Source organism: Lissotriton helveticus, chromosome 8 (genome assembly GCF_964261635.1).
Source record: "Lissotriton helveticus chromosome 8, aLisHel1.1, whole genome shotgun sequence".
Taxonomy (NCBI): Eukaryota; Metazoa; Chordata; class Amphibia; order Caudata; family Salamandridae; genus Lissotriton; species Lissotriton helveticus.
In genome coordinates, this window is record NC_136069.1 from 282,333,947 (window position 1) to 282,352,194 (window position 18,248).

General features: G+C 46.4%; 1 protein-coding gene across 2 annotated transcripts in view; it reads right to left on the reverse strand.

The window, feature by feature from the left end:
• The window catches only part of NPAT (nuclear protein, coactivator of histone transcription), a 358,220-nt gene that overhangs the window by 195,286 nt on the left and 144,686 nt on the right, over positions 1-18,248 (reverse strand). For both annotated transcript variants that reach the window (XM_078657048.1, XM_078657050.1), the window contains exons 12-13: positions 13,538-13,663; positions 11,833-11,955 (exon numbers count right to left, since the gene is read on the reverse strand). In XM_078657048.1, coding sequence (XP_078513174.1) covers positions 11,833-11,955; positions 13,538-13,663 — 249 coding nt within the window. The remainder of the gene's footprint in view (positions 1-11,832; positions 11,956-13,537; positions 13,664-18,248) is intronic.

Below are 18,248 nucleotides of genomic sequence, written 5' to 3' on the forward strand. Positions count from 1 at the left end.
CCTTTAATGCCAATTCCCCTACGGCTAGCACGTTTATTTTTGCATGTAGGGGTCCCCATCTTCTCAAACAACATGCTCTAGCTGTCTCCAGTGCCTTTTCGCAACCTGACTGTCCCCTCACATTCTGCCCATTTTATGAAATCTTTTTTCCATCTGAGTATGTTAGGGCCTCCTCTGAATTTCCTGTGGCTGGTGATGTACCTTTTTGCTAATAACAGGCCAAGGTCCTGGAACTTACTCGTCACTTTATTTTTAGACGTGTGGGGGAACCAGTGTAGCAGGCAATACCCAGGTGTTTCTGCTATTTCTCTTTCAGTCACATCAGCTAAGACTGTGGGTACCCCTTCCCAGAGGTTTCCGAGTTTCGGGCAGCTCCAGAACATGTGCAAGAATTCTGCTCCTTCCATGTTGCAGCGTGGGCAAGCTGCTGTTTGCGTATTAAAATATTTATTAATCTTGCCCGGTGTAAGGTAAGCTCTGTGCAAAACACAAACGTACCATTTGAAACCTAGCATTTCTAGTGCTCTTCCATGCCCTTTCCACTAATTACCCCCCACACGTTCTCAGCTATAGGTTCACCTAAATCTGCTTCCCATTTTTGATGCAACTTACTCAGAGGAGGGAGTGTCTCATGCGTGTGTCGCCTGTAATGGCCTGTGACCGCCTTAAAGGTTCCAGCCGCTGTTATTATATAATGGCACCCGCGGATGTCTGCAGTTATGCGAGTCCCTCCCACCAGTGTTTTTGTATCGCTACCGTGAGGGCGGTATGCAACAGGAAATCCTCCCAGGTATGTCATATCTCTCTCTAAGGTCGTTAAATGGGATCAGGTTGCCTTTTATTTATTTTATTTTATTTTAGAGGTTTTATATAGCGCTGGCTGGACCCGGGGGCATCAGAGTGCTTTATATTTTGTGAGCCAGATGGTCAAAAAAACAGGGACCCCAAAAACATAACAGTATAGTATATACACAACATATAAGTCAACATATGGGGGACTTCAGGAAGATAAATATGGGAAGACAAAAAACACCATACTGTGGAGAAAGTGATAATTATAATTACATAAGGCACAAGATTAAGAAGAGCGCTGGGAAAATAGGGCAGTCAGGAAAGGGAAGATAGTGGTCAGTTAAGTTGATAAGGAAAGGGAGGGCAGGGCAGTAGGTGGAGGGGGTTGGAGAGGGATGATGAGGGCTGAGGGTTGACGACGGACGGGGGGTGCAAGGGAATGCGAGGGTGGTAGACAGGGAAAGGATGTGATGAGAGGAAGGGCAGGTAGGGCTGGTCACCGGGAAGGGGGGGGCGGAAGCATCTACGGTCGGACAGAAGTGGCCGGTGTAGGGGAGCAGAAAGGGGTTAGGGTCCCCAGTATTCATTGAGGAGATGTAGTTTGAGTTCTTTTTTGAAGCTAGAATAGGAAGGATTGCATCGAAGGTTAGTGGGAAGGGCATTCCATATGCAGGGAGCATTGCCGGAAAAGGATCGAGACTGAGCGGTTTTCTTTTTCAGTAGGGGGGGGATAAGAAGGAAGGAGTTAGTGCTTCTCAGGGACCGGGAGCAGCCGGCTTTACTAAGTTTGTTAGTGAGGTAGGATGGTGTGTTCTGATGGAGAGTTTTGTGTGTAATGCAGGCCATTTTGTAAGTGGACCTACCTTCAATGGGGAGCCATTTAAGGGTTTTGAGAGCAGGGGAAATGTGGTCGAATCGTTTGCAGTCTGTGATAAGCCTCGCTGCAAGGTAGAGAACAGATTTTAGAGGTGCTAGGTAGATCTTGGGAATTCCAGTAAGAATGGCATTGCCGTAGTCAATGCGAGAGAGGGCAAGGGATTGGACAGCTAGTTTGAAGTCATCTCTTGGGATGAAGGGCTTGATTTTCTTAAGGTGGCGGAGAGTGAAGAGGGCCCCTTTGGCAGAATTGTTGATGTGGACCTTGGGGGTGAGGAGGTTGTCAAGGTAGATCCCTAGTAATTTGACTGAGGCGGACAGGGATAAGGAGCAGTTGAGGGCATTAAGGTCTGTGATCCAGTTCTGAATGGGGAGCTGGTTGTTTTTTTGGGGAAAAAGAATAATTTCGTTTTTTTGGGGGTTAAGTATGAGGTGATTCATGTGGAACCAGGCTTGAATCTTGATGAGGGTGTTGTTGAGGTGAATGATGTCGGCATGAGTTTTAATCTTATAGTAGAGTTGGGTGTCGTCGGCGTAGAGATGGTAGTTGATCCCGGCTTGTTTGAGAATGAGTGTAAGGGGTTCCATGAAGAGGTTAAAGAGAGAGGGAGAGAGGATAGATCCTTGCGGAACTCCTAAGGAGGTGGGGATAGGGTTAGATAGGCAGTTATGGACTTTGATTTGTTGAGTGCGGTGTTGAAGGTAAGAGACAAACCATTTGTGTGTCATACCATTTAGGCCGAATCTACCTCTAAGAACATTAAGTAGAGCAGAGTGATTAACAGTATCAAACGCTGCGAAGAGATCTAAGAGGATCAGAAGGCTAGATTCGCCATTGTCGAGTGAGTGGTGGATGTCGTCTACAATGTTGAGCATGGCGGTTTCCGTACTGCATCCTCTCCTAAAGCCAGATTGGAAGGGGTCAAGTAAGTTAAAGTGTTCAATATGTCTGTCTAGTTGGAGAAGGACGCATTTTTCCAGGGCTTTAGAGAGAAGGGGAAGGTTGGAGATGGGACGGAGATTGTTGAGGTCATTTGGGTCCCCCAGTGGATTTTTGATAATGGGGGTGATTTGTCCAAGTTGCAAGGAAGAGGGGACACAGCCGGTGGCAAGGGAGTAGTTGATAATCGCGGTCCAGGAAGGAGTGATGATGTGTTTGAGGTTTTGGACAAGATTGGAGGGGAGTGGGTCTTTGGTGTGGGAGGAAGGCTTAAGTTTGGTGATGATGTTGAAGACGTCTCTTTCAGTGACAGGCTGGAAATTAAGCCATTCGGCCATTCTCCCCAGGCCTCCGGTCTACTCCAGTCATCCCCATGAGGCAGCACTTCAAACATTACCAACGGGATCTCCGGGGTATAAGGTCATTTAGTCTTAGATCTTCGTAGGCTCCTATTCCAGCATTTGTGTGCTGTTTTCAGTTCAGTGGTGATGCCACAGTCCTGAATGGGGAGCCTTAGTATTACTTGCAACAGCAGCCGCAGGCTTGGGGTCACGTCTCCCTGAACTACTGTACCTCTGAGTCTGTTTGCCACCCACCTTGTGAGCCACTGTAGTTGTGCTGCGAGGTAATAGTACTCACAATCGGGCACAGACAATTCTCCTTCTGCTCTTGGGCTCATAAGAGTGGTGAGTGCTACTCTCTGCCTACTGGTTCCCCATATGAACGTTGTCACCAGTGCTTTCAGTTGGCTGAACATTCGCGCCAGGATCCAAACTGGTAGTGCTCCAAAATAATATAAAAGGCCTTGGTAGAGTTGCCACCTTCAGAAGGGTGACTGCCAGCCATTGACAGAGGAAGGGTCCCCCAAAAGTCAAAGCTACCCTTGGCTCCTCTCAAGGCTCTCCCTACATTACCTTCAAATATGTCCCATTGGGTGTGGTATATCAGAGTTCCCGGGTCCGTTAAGCATCGGTTTTCCCACTGGACACCCTCTGTCTCCTGTGGTCCCAACCTGTCTGCTCTGGCAGGGAAGAGGCACGATTTTGCTCAGTTCACTCTAAGGCCCGCCACCCTCCCTAGTCTGTTTAGGAGCTCCTTAGCCCCCCGAAGCGCTTCCCCCCCGCATCGGCCAGAAACAGCAGTAAATTGTCCATGTTTGCCCGGTCACTTCTAGTCACCGGAAATACTGGCCTGTTCTAACCCTGGCCACCAGCGGCTCAATAGCCAAGACAAACAGCAGGGGTGAAAGCGGACATCCCGGTCTTATTCCCCTTTCTATTCTGCAGGCCTCAGAGATTAGTCTGCCCATCGTAACCCGGGCAGTGGAAACCTTATAGAGCAGTGCCGTCCACTCAGTGAACTCAGGCCCCAGGCCGAATTTTCTTACCACTTGAAATGGATAAGTCCATTGAAGACTATCAAATGCCTTTTCAATATCTACTGCAAAGATGGTCACTTCATTCCTGTAACAGGAATTAGCCTCAAGTACAGGCAGTAGTCGTCTGACATTTAATACTGTGTTTCTGGTGGGGATAAAGCCTGCTTGGTCTTGGTGTATCAGTGTTGTCATATGCGGGAGGAGGCGAGTGGCCAGAATGCGGCTCAGAATTTTATAATGCAAGTTAGCTTAGAGAGTGGGCTGTATGCTGCCTTGTCCCATGCTTGCTTCCCTGGTTTCAGCAACGGGATGATTACCGGTTCTCTCGTTGAGCTAGGTAGTTTTCCCTCCTGTTTCACCTGGTTATATAGTTCTACCAGTCTGGGAGCTAGTAATTCAACATATGTGGAGTAGAATTCTACCGGGAGTCCGTCGATCCCTGGCATCTTATTCCTGGCCATGTTCTTGATGGCCCCCCTCACATCGCTCAACTCTATGTCTCTTCCCAGGGACTCTGCTATTTCCTCTGACACTACAGGTAGCTCTATGTTGCTTATAAAGATGTCAAGTTCCTCATTCGCCGGAGACAGTCTACTCTTATACAAGGCTGTGTAATAATCCATTAACATCCTGTTGTCAGTGGCGAATCTCTCCCACCTGCCCTTTTAGCCCTAGTACGACCGAGCCTCTCCTAGACTTGTTAGCCAACCAGGCCAGTAGGGCCCCAGATTTGTCCCTTTCAGAGTGAGCCCAGATCATATCATTTTTGTAGTCAAAGCAACGTAACCTCTCCACCGGTTTGGCTACTGCTTGCTGTCAGGCGCTCCTCCTGCTTTTCTCTCCTTTCTGGCCTTTACGTCTGTAGGTCTCGAAGTTTTGGCTCAGCCACCAGTGTGTCCTGCAGAGGCACCTTCTGTACTCTCACCATCTCTGAGATACAACGTCCTCGTATAACTAATTTAAAGGCTTCCCACTCTATTAGTTTGTTTGCCGCTGTGCCTGTATTGTCTACAATATATTGTCTGATAGCGGTGCCCACTGTCATTTGAAAGACCTGGTCCTACAACGCTTTAGGTCTCAGGCGCCAGGTCGGGATTTTAGGTCACTCACTGGACCAAATTAGTCCCAGTAATAATGGGTTATGGTTCGAAATTGTTCTGGCAAGATATTGGCTGGTCTGTACACATTCGAGAACAGTATGGAATCTAGTCGGACATGTGGCTCATGCAGTGCTGAGAGAAAGGAATATTCTCTGTCCCCAGGGTGTTGCGCCATCCAGGTATCCACTAACCCCCATCGCTGCTGCCAGTGTTGTCGCACCTGTGCTAGCTTATGTATGGGAGCGCCAGGGAGAGGAGGGTGGGAACGATCCAACCCCACATCTGTGATACAATTAAAGTCCCCCCCTAGTATTAATGATCCCGTCACCACTAGAGCCAGCATTCTGCAGAGCTGAGTCAGGAACAAGGCTTGCTCTGTGTTAGGACCATAAAGGCTGCCAGTGTTACATCTCTTCCATCCAATCGGCCTGACAATATGACATACCTCCCCTCAGGGTCGATTATTTGTCCCTTGAACTGGAAAGGTACTCCCGTCCGCACCCAAATTAGGACTCCCCTGGCGAAGGCTGAGTAGTTTGTGTAGAACACCTGGCCCCTCCATCTACGCTGGAGTGCGGCTCCTTCTTTTGCCATTGGGGGTGTCTCCTGCAGCAGCGCGATTTGCACTCCTCTCCTCACTAAGTACACAACCAAGTACGCAACGTAGTGTGCTACCCCACCACATTCCAAGATATGCATTTAAGATCTATGGGGAGTACCACGGTGCTGGTCTTGTCTCCTCCCCAGTAGCTATCTCAGTTTGGAAACATCTGGCCCCTAAAAACAACCCCTGAATTAAACAAGAAACCCAACTTCATTCCTCAGGACAGGTACAAGCAAACTAGTTCCCATCCAAACGCAAACTAAATTACTAAAAAGTCCTCTGGGGGTTGTGGGGCTATGTAGCTTACCCTACAGGCCCGGAGCTCCAGCAGGCCATATCCCCCGTGTCTTGACTTGATCATCAGCCCTAGTTCATATGCTGTATTTTTTCTGTCTGGCCAGTAGGAGTTATGACCTCAGCGCTCACTCTCTCAGTCACAGGCCAATCTGGCATCGTGATGCATAACTGCTTCTTCTTCTCGGCTTGCCCCCATCACGCTATGTCATCCGTCGTCTGGGTTGTGACCTCCGGCAATTCAGTGTCTGAATCTTCGTTAGAGCTGGCCGCCAACGACCCATCTGATCTGTCCGCTTCCTGACCACTCTTGCTTGACCTAGGACTGGAGCCACCCTGGCCAAGTTCCGCAACCGCTTGCAGTGCTTTGCGCCTTTCGGATCTGACCTCCTTGGAGAACGTCGCCCAAGTCATACTCTTGCTCTTTTCTGCGTGCTTCTGTATCAGAGCTGGTGAGGAATTACGCCTTTCATGGCCTTGTCTAGAGTCCAACCACTCCCATGCTTCTTGCAGTGTAGTAAAAAAATGCACACCTGCACTATCAGCCACTCATAATCTTGCTGGAAACAATATCACATAAGGAATCTGTTGTTGCCGTACTTTATTTTTGAGAGCTAGGAACGAGGCTCTTTGACGTTGCACCTCCCTGGTAACGTCTGGGAATATCATGATTTTGCTGTTGTCCATCTGCAGGTCCTGCTTTTGACAGGCTTGGTATAGCACATGATTCCGATCTCTAAAATGCAGGAGCAGCCCCACTAGGACGAGGAGGGGCCCCAGGTCTGGGCAGTTTGGCTGGGACCCTGTGAGCTCTTTCCCATGCATAAAAAGGGGAGGGGCCCTCCGGGGCTACTTCGGCTTTAATCCACCCCTCCAGAAATCGTACCATGTCCGTCCATGCCTTCTGCTGTTTCAGGACATTCCACTATGCGTAGATTATTTCTATGAGATCTACCCTCACTGTCCTCAGCTCTTGCTTCAAGAACTTTAATCTTGGTCTCCACCTCGCTTAGTGATTTTTGTAAGGTGACCACTGTCTCAGGGAGATCATGTAGTGTTTTTTCGGTGGTTGCCACTCTCTTTTTTAGTTTGTGGTGATCATCTTTCAATAGGCTTAGATATGTTCCTATTGCATCTATTTTCACCTCCAATGCCTCCCTGGAGGCTGTAATGGCCTGCATGAAATATGTCAAGGTGGGCCGCATGGTAGCAGCATCTTTTCCCAACTCCATGCTTTCGTCGTCCGTCTGGATTCCGGTTCCCCCCATGTTGAGGGCGCTACATCCTTTCCGCTTGGGTACTTTCCCCATCTCTCATGATGGGTCTCTGCTCTCTCAGCTTTAAGAGGGCCAGCAAATGCAAGTGGTTCTCTAACGGCTCCGATGGCCACTCTGTGTCACAACTGGCTGCTCCCCTAGCTGCCCTTTGGTGCGGCGCCCAGTGCGAGCCCGCATCCCACTACAGCTGGCTGGGTCGGGCTTATTGCGCGTCGGGTTCCTGGTCCATGCGATCGGCTGCTCTTCAATGGCTACCACCCTTGTGCCCCCCTGCGCTGTCTTCTCTTGGCACCTGTCACCCCAACACTCTTCACCTCAGGCTTCGTATGATTCTAGGGTTGCTTCCTTCAGTCTTCCCTCAGGCCGCCTCCCAGCCTCTGGTGGTTGTGCCCGCTGCACAATGTCTGCTAAGGTATGCCTAATACCCACGCCTCAGGCCTTGCTCTCTCAGATCTCCGCTATGCCCGGTGCAGGTATATTCCTCTGGAGGTCTCTATCCGTGTGGGCGCTTCTGCCACTCGTGCCCCTCGACCTGTGGTATCAGCTGTTCGAAGTTGCCCAGCATTCATCAATGATGCCCCCAGGGGTGCCCGCCCAGTTGTGAGCGACATCAGCTGGTATGTCGTTCCTGCAGCAGACCGTTCTGCTACGCTGCGTTATGCACGGTCCCTTCCAGTGACCCGTAGTGAACTGCCCGGCCTTGTTCATCGCCTCATCGGCTGCCAGTAGTCGGAGCACCTCCTCGCTGCCTCTAGGGTAGCTCTGCCCGCCGCTCGCTTCGGGGCTACTGCACAGCGCCTGAGGCCCCATCAGCTCAGTCACTTCTCTCCCTCAAGCCGCGGCCTCTTCCGCAGCCGCGAGGGGGCTACCAGGCTCTCAGTTTCCGTTGCCACAGTGCGCTATCCTTGGTTAGAGCAGCCCCCACTGGTGTGCCGTCACCTGAGCAGATTTCTCCGCCTCTCCGCGGTGTTCTCAGGCCTCACCGCAGCAAGTTGCCCGACAGCGCTCTCCGGTCCGCCGGCGGTCAGTCCTTGGGGCACTTCTCCGCTGTCTCCAAGACCCCACTTCTTCCTTTCGCCACAGCTGCCCGTTGCCGCCTCTGCAGTCCCCGGCTTCGATTAGATTTCGAGGAATTACTTATGTTGGTGTTTCATGTGTAGGTAGATTTCTATGAAACCCAGCGTGGCCATGTAGTGGCCTCTTTTCAATAGGGGGGTGACCTCCTGAAGTGTGGTCATCTTGAAGCATCATTTCTTTATATATTTGTTTACTAATTGCAACTCCAGTATTGGTCTTATAGTCTGATCTGGCTTTGGCACCAAGTATTCAGACTACAAGACCTTGATGATCTTATCTTTCAGTACTTTCTCTGTAGCTTGTTTTGAAAGAGCTCTTTGGCTTCTTGTTGAAGACGAGTTCATTTTCTTCCCCTGTGCCCTTTTCCCCCTTTTTATTCGTTTGATGTAATATCTGTGTCGTATGATATTTGGTACCCATCGTTCTGAGTTGATTGACTCCCATTCCGTGATCCACCTACCCCGGTCTTTCTTCCACTAGTGTCTCATGGGGGGAAGGAAGGTGAATGAGTGACTAGGCAGCGGACCTCGAACCTCTTTGGGTTTGACCGCTTTCTCATGTTATTCGCAAAAAAGCTATAGTGGTGCGGAGGAGTATTGCCATTGTGGCATAGGTGCTTGTGAGCATCTTGCCCTATTGTATGACCGCTTTTGCTCTCATGATATTGCTCTGGGAGACACTGCATTATGTCTTCAATCTCCTCTCATAATTGATTGCAATAGCGGTTGAAGAGGGTACTGGAATTCACAATTCTCCACTGGATTGCAGCCTGGCTTCTCCAATTTTTGTGTCACCCACCTCCACTTTCTTAATCTCTCAGTTCAGGAGTTGACCAGTGGATATATGGTTGTTCCCTCCCCGTCTCGACAATTATGGAGTTAGCCACTACATGGCCCCTGATAAACAGTGGTTACTGTGTAGACTGATTGTACCTTTACTCAACACAAGATGTGACCACTTTCAAGAAAGGGGACTCTCAAAAGGCCTCCTCTGTTTGGTCCAAGATGCTTGTCAGCTGTGGGAGAAACTGTTTTTTCTTGAGGCTCGGCATGTGAGTTTGCAGGAGAAAGCAAGAGTCGTCTCCTCCTCCTCAAGCGGGACTTCATACATGTCCACTGTTTGCTCTATCAGGGAGTTGTAGACTGAAGATCATCTGGTAGTGAGGGCCTTGAAGTGTAATACTACACAGCCTCCTCTGATGAGTCAGGTTTGAAATCCTCCCATGCCTCTTCTTATGCACTTTTGTCTTTGTCAAAGACCTTCATCTGTATAGAGGAAATCCTGCTTCTTGTTGTGTAGTTCTAGAGTCGAAGGTATTCAGAGTTCTCCTTGATCATCCTCGACCCCTCTGCACTCCTGTGGTTTCGATCGTATTCGAAGCACCTTCAAGGATTTGTAAAAATACTTCTTTTGCATATCGGCCATTTGGGCCTTGGGTCTGCCTTTCTTGCTTTTGACTTAAAGGGCCTGTTGTTTTGTAATAATGTTCTGCATCAACTACCTCTTCAACATCAAAGTTAACTTCTCGTTTGTCTTCGTGTCCCTCAACTTCTCTTGAGCACTCTTCGGCGTGGAAGCATCCTCTGATGGTGTGCCACCTGTGTTGTCCTTGGTCTTGGAGTAGCCCTGACCTCCATGGGTTGTGCACGGCTCCCTGCAGCCTCTGCCTAGCGCCACAGTCTATTGCCTCGTCGAACAAGTTATTTACCTTTGGTAACGATGTATCTGGTAGAGACATAGTCTAGCCGCAGATTCCTTAACTTAGAATATCCCCGGGCGTCAGACTGGACCCGGAAGCAGCACCTCTGCATGCCGGGGACGGCGCCACGTCATCAATGGACGTGACGTCAGCAGAGCCATATATGCCCCACCCTGGCGCGCCGGCATCAGTTTTCATCAGAAGACTTTTCCGCGTCAAAACGCGAAGCCACCACCAAAAACTGTGAAAATATGAGATTAGTGTGCAGAAAAAGTGGTCTGGTTTTAAGAAACAGTTTAGACAGAAGACGGTGAATTTCAGTAAGGCTTGCATCTACCATTTTGGATTTATGAAGCACACAGTTTGCTGTAAAGTGCATAGTTGAGTAAAGAAATGTGCACCTTCAAAGGTAAGCAGTCCTCCCAGTGGTTGTGGGGGTCGCTGGCTGCAGGAAAGGTATCGTTTTTTCACAGGGTATTTGAAGCTGCAGCCAGGCCGGTAGTGCACAGTACAAGTCAGTGGGCGTCAACAGTCTTATCTGCATGGCGTCCTCTTAGTCCTTCTTATGTCAGCAGGAGTAGTTTCCAGGTCTGGGGGAGCCACATAGATACTAAATGTAGGGGGCATTATAGGCGAGTAGTAGTTAGGGACAATGGGCAACTTACGTGGGGTGACTACACCCACTATTATGCCATCCTACTGTGGGAGGGGGCATTGACCTAGCTCTGATTTGAGGAGTCCCCTCATCTTCAAGATGAAGGGGCCTCAAAAGTGTGCTCATCTTCGCCTCCTCCATCTGAGGGGTGGAGTTGGCAAAGCTGGGCAGACCTTGTAGCATTTCTAAGCTTTCCTGTCGGTTTTCCTACCCAAAGTGAGGGTGTAAACCAAGGACTGCAATCTGCTGCTAGCAGCAGAGGCTGTAGGTCATATTACAAGGCAGTCGGCCTTTGATGCTTCCCCTTCGACCACTGGCACATTCTGGAGGATGAGGTGTGACACCTCTGTCCAGGATATGCATTGCTTCTGCTTCCAGAGAGTAGAGGCTCTCCACCCAGGTGTCCAGAAACCGTTCTGTGCATGGCAGACTGCCTAAAGCCAGTCAGTGACCACACCAGGGTTGGTAGATTTTCTGGTGGCACCTCTGAGGTGCCCTATGAGTACATGTTACAATAAATCAGACACTGGCATCAGTGTGGGTTTATTACGAGGAGTAGTTTGGTACCAAACTCTTGTGTTCAGTGAATCCATCATGGTGCTGTGGAACTGGAGTTGTCGGGTTTCCAGCCCATATACTATCTATAGCTTCACTGACACTTACACTATTAAGTGCACCCTGCCTTAGGACTGGAAAGGCCTGCTGGAGGAGTGGCTTACCTATAACTTAGGCGGTGCTTTCTGGCATGGAACACAGGTAGTGTGCCATGTCAACATTGTCATTTTGTCTACACCAGGCCATGCATGCTGCAGTGGCAGTCTGCATGGCCTAAGGAGGGGTTCCTAGGGGACCCTCTTCAGTCCCCGTGCTTTTGGTACCCAGGTGCCTTTTACTAGGGACTTACAGGTGCCTGAAGGGCCAATTGGGGAATCGTTTTTAGGCAAGAAGCACAACCACAGGGGACCTGATTGGAAGGGACAATGTGCACTACAATTGAAACCACATCAATGTCTAGGCAAAAAGTGGGGGACTCATGTCAATAGAGGCACTTTCTCACACTCACTGTCACAATATATATTACATTTTAGAACGTCAGGTACATTGTCCTGGGTCGTGCTTTGTAAAATACTTAGTTCTTACCATCTTTGTCCAAAGAATTCTCAGAAGTGCCTGCAGGAGTGTTATCCACACTAATATTGTTTACTGCAACTTCATTTGGAGTGGAAGAATTCCTGGTAGCATCTGTGAGATCCTTTCCACTAACTGTGTGATAAAGAAACAAAGGCACTTAATTTGATGCATTAACAAATGACATTTATTTTACAAATTGTTTTAAATATATATATATATATATATATATATATATATATATATATATATATATATTTTATTAGCATGCGGATCAAAATCAATGTACAGACATTAAATTATAAACATCCGTGTGATATACTGTTGCCCGGGCAAGAGAGCATCTTGGTACAGTTCCCAGATCATAGAGCGCATCCTTTAGGAGGTGCCATACAGGAGGTAATCTTACATTGTAATCCCGGCTATATTGCGGGTGAAACATTCTAGGACCCTTTATGTCCTGCCCCTAAGGTGGTCCATTTGCAATTGCATGAACACATTACTACTTATAGTTGTACTTATTTTCTAAACGTACAAACGTATTATTGCTATTGACAGCATTTGGCGGTATACGCGTTCTCCCATAAGTTGTATTTGCGTGTCCTTATTTGATATTTAAGCACGGTTTTTTACGTGGTGCAACGTCCCATACTTCTGATTCCCATACCCCGTTGGGGTGTATCTTGGTGGGGGGCTGGGGAGGCACACACCAAAGATGGACCAGCAATAGGTGCCTTGCTCATCTGCAGGGTCAACCAGACATTGGTATATGAGTCTGCTGGACATGGACATATGAGTGTATGTGGCCCATGGGTGCTACCGCAGCATGGGTCGGAGCCTGGTATTTATTATCACTATGTGACTATAAGGGGGCAGAGGTAGGGGGGACAGTACTGGACATCTGCGCAGTGTGGATGTCCCGGCATCGTCCCCCAGGTGGTCAGTGTTGGTCCTGTCATGGTGATTTGTCCCCTGCGCGCTCTCCAACATAATACCCAAAGTTTCGGTCTGCATTCTGTGCGAACCGTCCGGAGCCACCGTTCTTCTGCTACTCGCATAAATCCGCCCTCCATTTCTCCAGGAGGGGGGATGTAGCAGCTTTTCGCCAATACCAGCCTGAGCATAGCGAATTCATGCTACATACGAGTTGTGGCCTTGGGGGTCGGGAGTACCCCCAGGAGACATTGTTTAATTGAGGACTCAATTGAGAGCTGTGTTGCTCTCCGCAGAGTGTCCAGCACTATGCTCCACTAGGAGCAAATACTGGGGCAGTCCCAGGTCACATGGACAAAGTGGGCAGGGGAGATGTCACATCTTAGGCACAACAAATTACATTTATGGTAGGACATATATGTGTTTAGATTAGTTAAGGTCACAATATCCCACTCAATATGTGGAATGGAAATATATATGGAGTGTAATTTTAGAAACCAATTCTATATATTCAATTTTCTTTTTATCTACAAATGTTTCAAGCACCATCATACCCTCACAGGTGATAGTGAGCTTTCTAATTAAATACGCATGACATAACAATGCTTGATAGGTTACTTCAATTAAATTAATCAAAATCATTAATTAAAACAAAAGTCATACATTAAATATAAGCATTCTGAGGTTGTTAAAGCACAAAGATATGTTTTAAAATCTTTAACAAAATAATTAATATCAGTTAGGTTGTATTTTGAACTACTTGCTCAAAATGTGCAGCTCATACCACTTTGTAGAGGCAAGGACGTTTTCACAGAGTCTGGACAATCTTCCGCCAAAGTACTATCATAAACTATATCTTCAGGGTGAGTACAAGGCTCTTCAGTTGTTTTTTTGTCGTCCTTGTTTTTACCTATATGAAGGCAAATAAAGCAACAAAAACGTTTGACACCAGCTTGTTCGGTGCATCAGTTACCATTAATGAAGTGCCCACAATAACTCCAAAGCATACAATTTATGTGAGGGCCATTGGAGATGCACACAGGCAAAGAAGGATTCCTCTCTGTAGGCTCCTTAATTCCAGAAACCATAATGAACAAAAGTAATCAGACCCAACAAGCAATAACACAACAGAAAATAACATTTTCAAAAAAATAATTTCAAAAAGAGAGATAAAGAATTTCCTTCTGCTGCTTGGACTGCTTACAGGCTGTTAGACTATCAAAGAACTCGGTTTCCTTGATAGTTTACTGCATGCACAAAATGGACATCGCAGGAACTGTAAGATTGTCTCACTAAATGAAGTATTGAGTGAGGTCATATTAGTACAGAGTTCGGAAGATGTGGGGAGCATTTCAAAATGGCTACTGACGGAAAGGGACCCATACTTTCTGGAAGTGTGAACAGAAAACTTTGTGAACAGTCATCAATTGTGTAAATACGGCCATCTGCCTTGCAAGAAGCAAAGTACTGTAAGCAGGAAAAGGGTTAGAGATTTAAAAGAGAACAAAAAAGTTACTTAATGTAACAATCGGTGTGTGGCCTGTGAATGTTGAGTCAGACGCTCTGCATACTTTTGCTCTCTAGTAGTGGGTTCTAAACATTACAAGTTATTTTTCAAACAAGGAGATTTGGATTCAAGGTGACTTGTAGTTCATCTCCAGAAACCCATGATGCATCAGAATAGACTGCATTTTAGATTGGGGTTTGGCCACATGAGTAAGTATATGAGTGTGTATAAAGTGAAGCATTATGATGTTTGTGTACTGGCAAACCTGTAAGTTGTAGGTATACTTCTTACACGTATTTGTATGTGCTCACTTAATGACAGATGGGTGGGGTGCATGCGAATCTACAGCACTACAGGCTGCAAACATAGTTACAGATAAGTAAAGTTTCTGTTTGCAATGTTTACCTGTAGAACACAAGCTGTGCACAAACTGAGTGTCAATACATAAACCCCTAATGTGCTGACTTGCAAGCAGAAGTGGAAGACGTATGAAATAATATTTTACATACGATTTGAAAGCTTCTTGCCAGGTGTAAATGTCCACATAAAAGTGTTTAGTAAATGTCAGGAAGGAACTTTAAGTAGCAGCTTTATAACTGACTGCTGCTGGATTTCATTACAAGAACGGAGGCTACATTATGCATAACACTTTTAATGCAGTCTCCAAGCAGTCGCATACATCATAAAGCAAAGGTTCCAGAACACCAGTAACATATAATAGGCATGAGCCAACAACAATCTGCCTCTTTTAGATGCGGCTCCGAGCTGATAAGATGAACCTTTTTACTCCTTTATTCATTTGTCTTTGTTCCTAGTTTATCTTTTGTAAGACACTTTAATGCTGATTATATTTACAATATGCCTCCTCTGCTTAACTGTGTTGCCCTTACTTGGCTAATATGTGCTTTTTTCCCCAAGCCTTGGCACCCTGCCTCCCTACTGATCTCCAATTTTCGGAGATTAACTTCTTCCCAACTCTTGCAAGCTAAAACCGTAATACTGTATTGCCTCTCCATTGCATTCACTAACCTCAATCCTCGTGCTTCTATTACACACACTTTGACCGAATCCTAATGTTCGCGCTTCATTTTGGCGCACAAAGTGAGCATTCTTACCCCTTTCCCTATCCCTTCTTTCCCCCCAAAAGGTGGGAGGGCGTCTCAGGTTCTTTTTTCAGAACTGTGAATTAATTACTCGGGATCCTTGGGTTCTAGACACTGTCATGGGTTTCAAGATAGATTTGAAAGAAATCTATACTCAAACCTTCTTTCCAAAGGATATACCTCTCAATATAGAATATCACAACATTGTAGAAGAGGAGATTTCGTTTATGCTCCAGAAAGGAGCTATGATTGGAAGTTCCTTTGGAAGCAATGAGATTTATAAGTACTCTAAACAAATACCTAGTCTACAGGCACTTCAAGATGGAAGGTATCCATCTCTTGAGGGATCTACTTCAAGAAGGAGATTGGCTAGTAAAACTAGACTTAAAAGATGCCTATTTTACAATTCCAATGGCCAAGATTCACCAACCTTTCCTTCAGTTCTTGTGGAAGAACCACCTTTATCAGTTTCAAACCCTACCATTAGGGCTGTTGTCTGCCCCAAGGTGTTTAACCAAAGTTATGAGAACTGTTGCCTCTTCCCTAAGAAAGAGGCATTTGTCTAATTGTCTATCTATACGACATCCTTATATTGTCGAAAGACCATTCTCAGATACTCCTAGATCTAAAGAGTGTAATGGATCTGTTAGAAAGTCTAGGATTTATAATAAACAACGAAAAATCGATACTTTTACCCTCCAAAACTATGGAATTCCTAGGTTTCTTGGTGGATACAACAAAGTGACTCCTTCTTCTACCTTCAAAGAAAATTACCAAGATCAGGAAGGAGCTAAGACATGTCCTGAAATGAGAAAATCTTTCCCTAAGGGAACTAGCGAGGTTACTCGCTCTTTTGTCCTCCTCTATTCAAGCTATCTTCCCAGGTCCCCTAAATTATCAAGCTCTTCAAAGAGTAAAAGCGAGAGCTCTGAGATCTGGATTTTGGTACGAAGAGCTCATTACCCTAGATCAGTGGTTCCCAAACTTTTGACTCCTGAGCAATTTGTATGAGTTAAATTTCAAATATTAAAACAGTAATTAAAAAAAAAAACACACGTGTCCACACAAAACAAATACTCAAAGTACTAAGGATTTTGGGGCCAGATGTACGACCATTTCATTTAGCGCCTCGCAAATGGCGACACAATGCACGTGGCAAATTGTGAGTCGCTAAATGAAATGTACAACAGTGTGTTTAACACTGTTTGGGATTACCAATGGGGGTCGCAAATTGCGGGGCTCATTAATATTAATGAGCCTCTCGCAATTTGCGAGCCCATTGGAAATGCCCGCCCTCTCAGGGATGGTGGCCTGCTGGGCTCAGCAGGCCACCATGTCTGGTACTGCTTTTAAATAAAGCAGTTTTTAAAAAAATGCAGCCCGTTTAGCATGCATTTAAAAAAAAAAAAGAAAATGAAACGTTTTAAGGTTTTTTAAGGTCCCTGGGACCTCTGCCTGCCCTTAAAAATAATTTTGCATGCATTTGCAAAGGGGAAGGGGTCCCCAGGGGTCCCCTGGGGAACCTATTTAAATAGGCTATGTACATGGCCCAATAGGTTTTTGCATTCGCAAATGGGTTCACGAACCCATTCGCGCATATAAAAACGGATCGTACATCTGGCCCTTAGTATTTTATATTGAAGGAACAGCCCCTCTGTCACATGTATGTCATTTGTTTTATAGCATCTCTCATACCATTGTAGGATGTCAGAGCACTTTACATCACACACATATAGAGACATTGAATCATACATGTAAATCAGTGTGTATATAAAATGTTACATAAGGTAAAGGGGACTACAAGGTTCACATGTCATTCATACTGGCAGGCATTTTTAAAGAGTGCTTGGTCTAGAAAAGCACAAACTCAGGATTCAGAACATAACACAGAGGCTAGTAACATTAAAAATGTATTTCCGCCCAAATAAATCTTTTTAGCAGCATCAGGATAATGAATAACTGGGAAAAACCTAAGTTACTAACTTGAACCATGCAGTTTGCAAGCAGCTCTTTGATTACAGTTTTTAGTTCCCCCTGCTAGATTTCGATTGCCACTTATGAAGTGCACAGTAACAAAATAATTCCTGTGACAAAAGCAGTAACCTCGAACCTATGCATGTTACACGTTCTTTGCAGTAGGCACATTAACCCTCTGTGCTACATTAGTTAAGCCAAAGTTGCCACTGAACAAAACTCGCCTCGCTCTCCAGCAGGTACATTAATCACTGGCATTATCTTGACACTTTTATTGTTGCTGGAAAGCTGCTAATTACACAAGAAACTTTTCTGTGCTTTTAAAATTGCTGCCTACGGACCCCCTGGGAATGTGTCACGGACCCATGGGGGTCCGCGGACCACAGTTTGGGAAACACTGCCCTAGATCAAGAAGCCAGATCAGAACTATCCTGGTGGCTAGAGATCCTAGAGGCTTGGAATGGCAAAGCAATTTTTGGTTCTATACCAGAGTTTGTTTTGGAATCAGATTCGAACCTCCATGGCTGGGGAGCTTGTCTCCACAACCAGAATACGGGCGGTATTTGGTCGGAAGAGGAGTCCTCTTACCACATACACTTCTTAGAACTGACAGCTGGTCTTTATGCCTTAATGAGCTTCAGAGACTCTCTCCACGGCAGATCAGTTGTCCTGAAGATGGACAATATGCCTGCTGTTGCCTATATAAATCGTCTGGAAGGTCCCAAATCTCCGGATCTCTCAAATTTAGCCAAAAAACTTTGGATGTTCTGCCTGGAACACAAGATCACTCTGAGAGCAGAATATCTACCGGGGAAATCAAACATCTACGCGGATTGGAACTCCAGGTTCCTTTTGGATTACAGCGACTGGAAACTCAATGTTTCCCTATTCCAGAGTCTCAACAATATTTG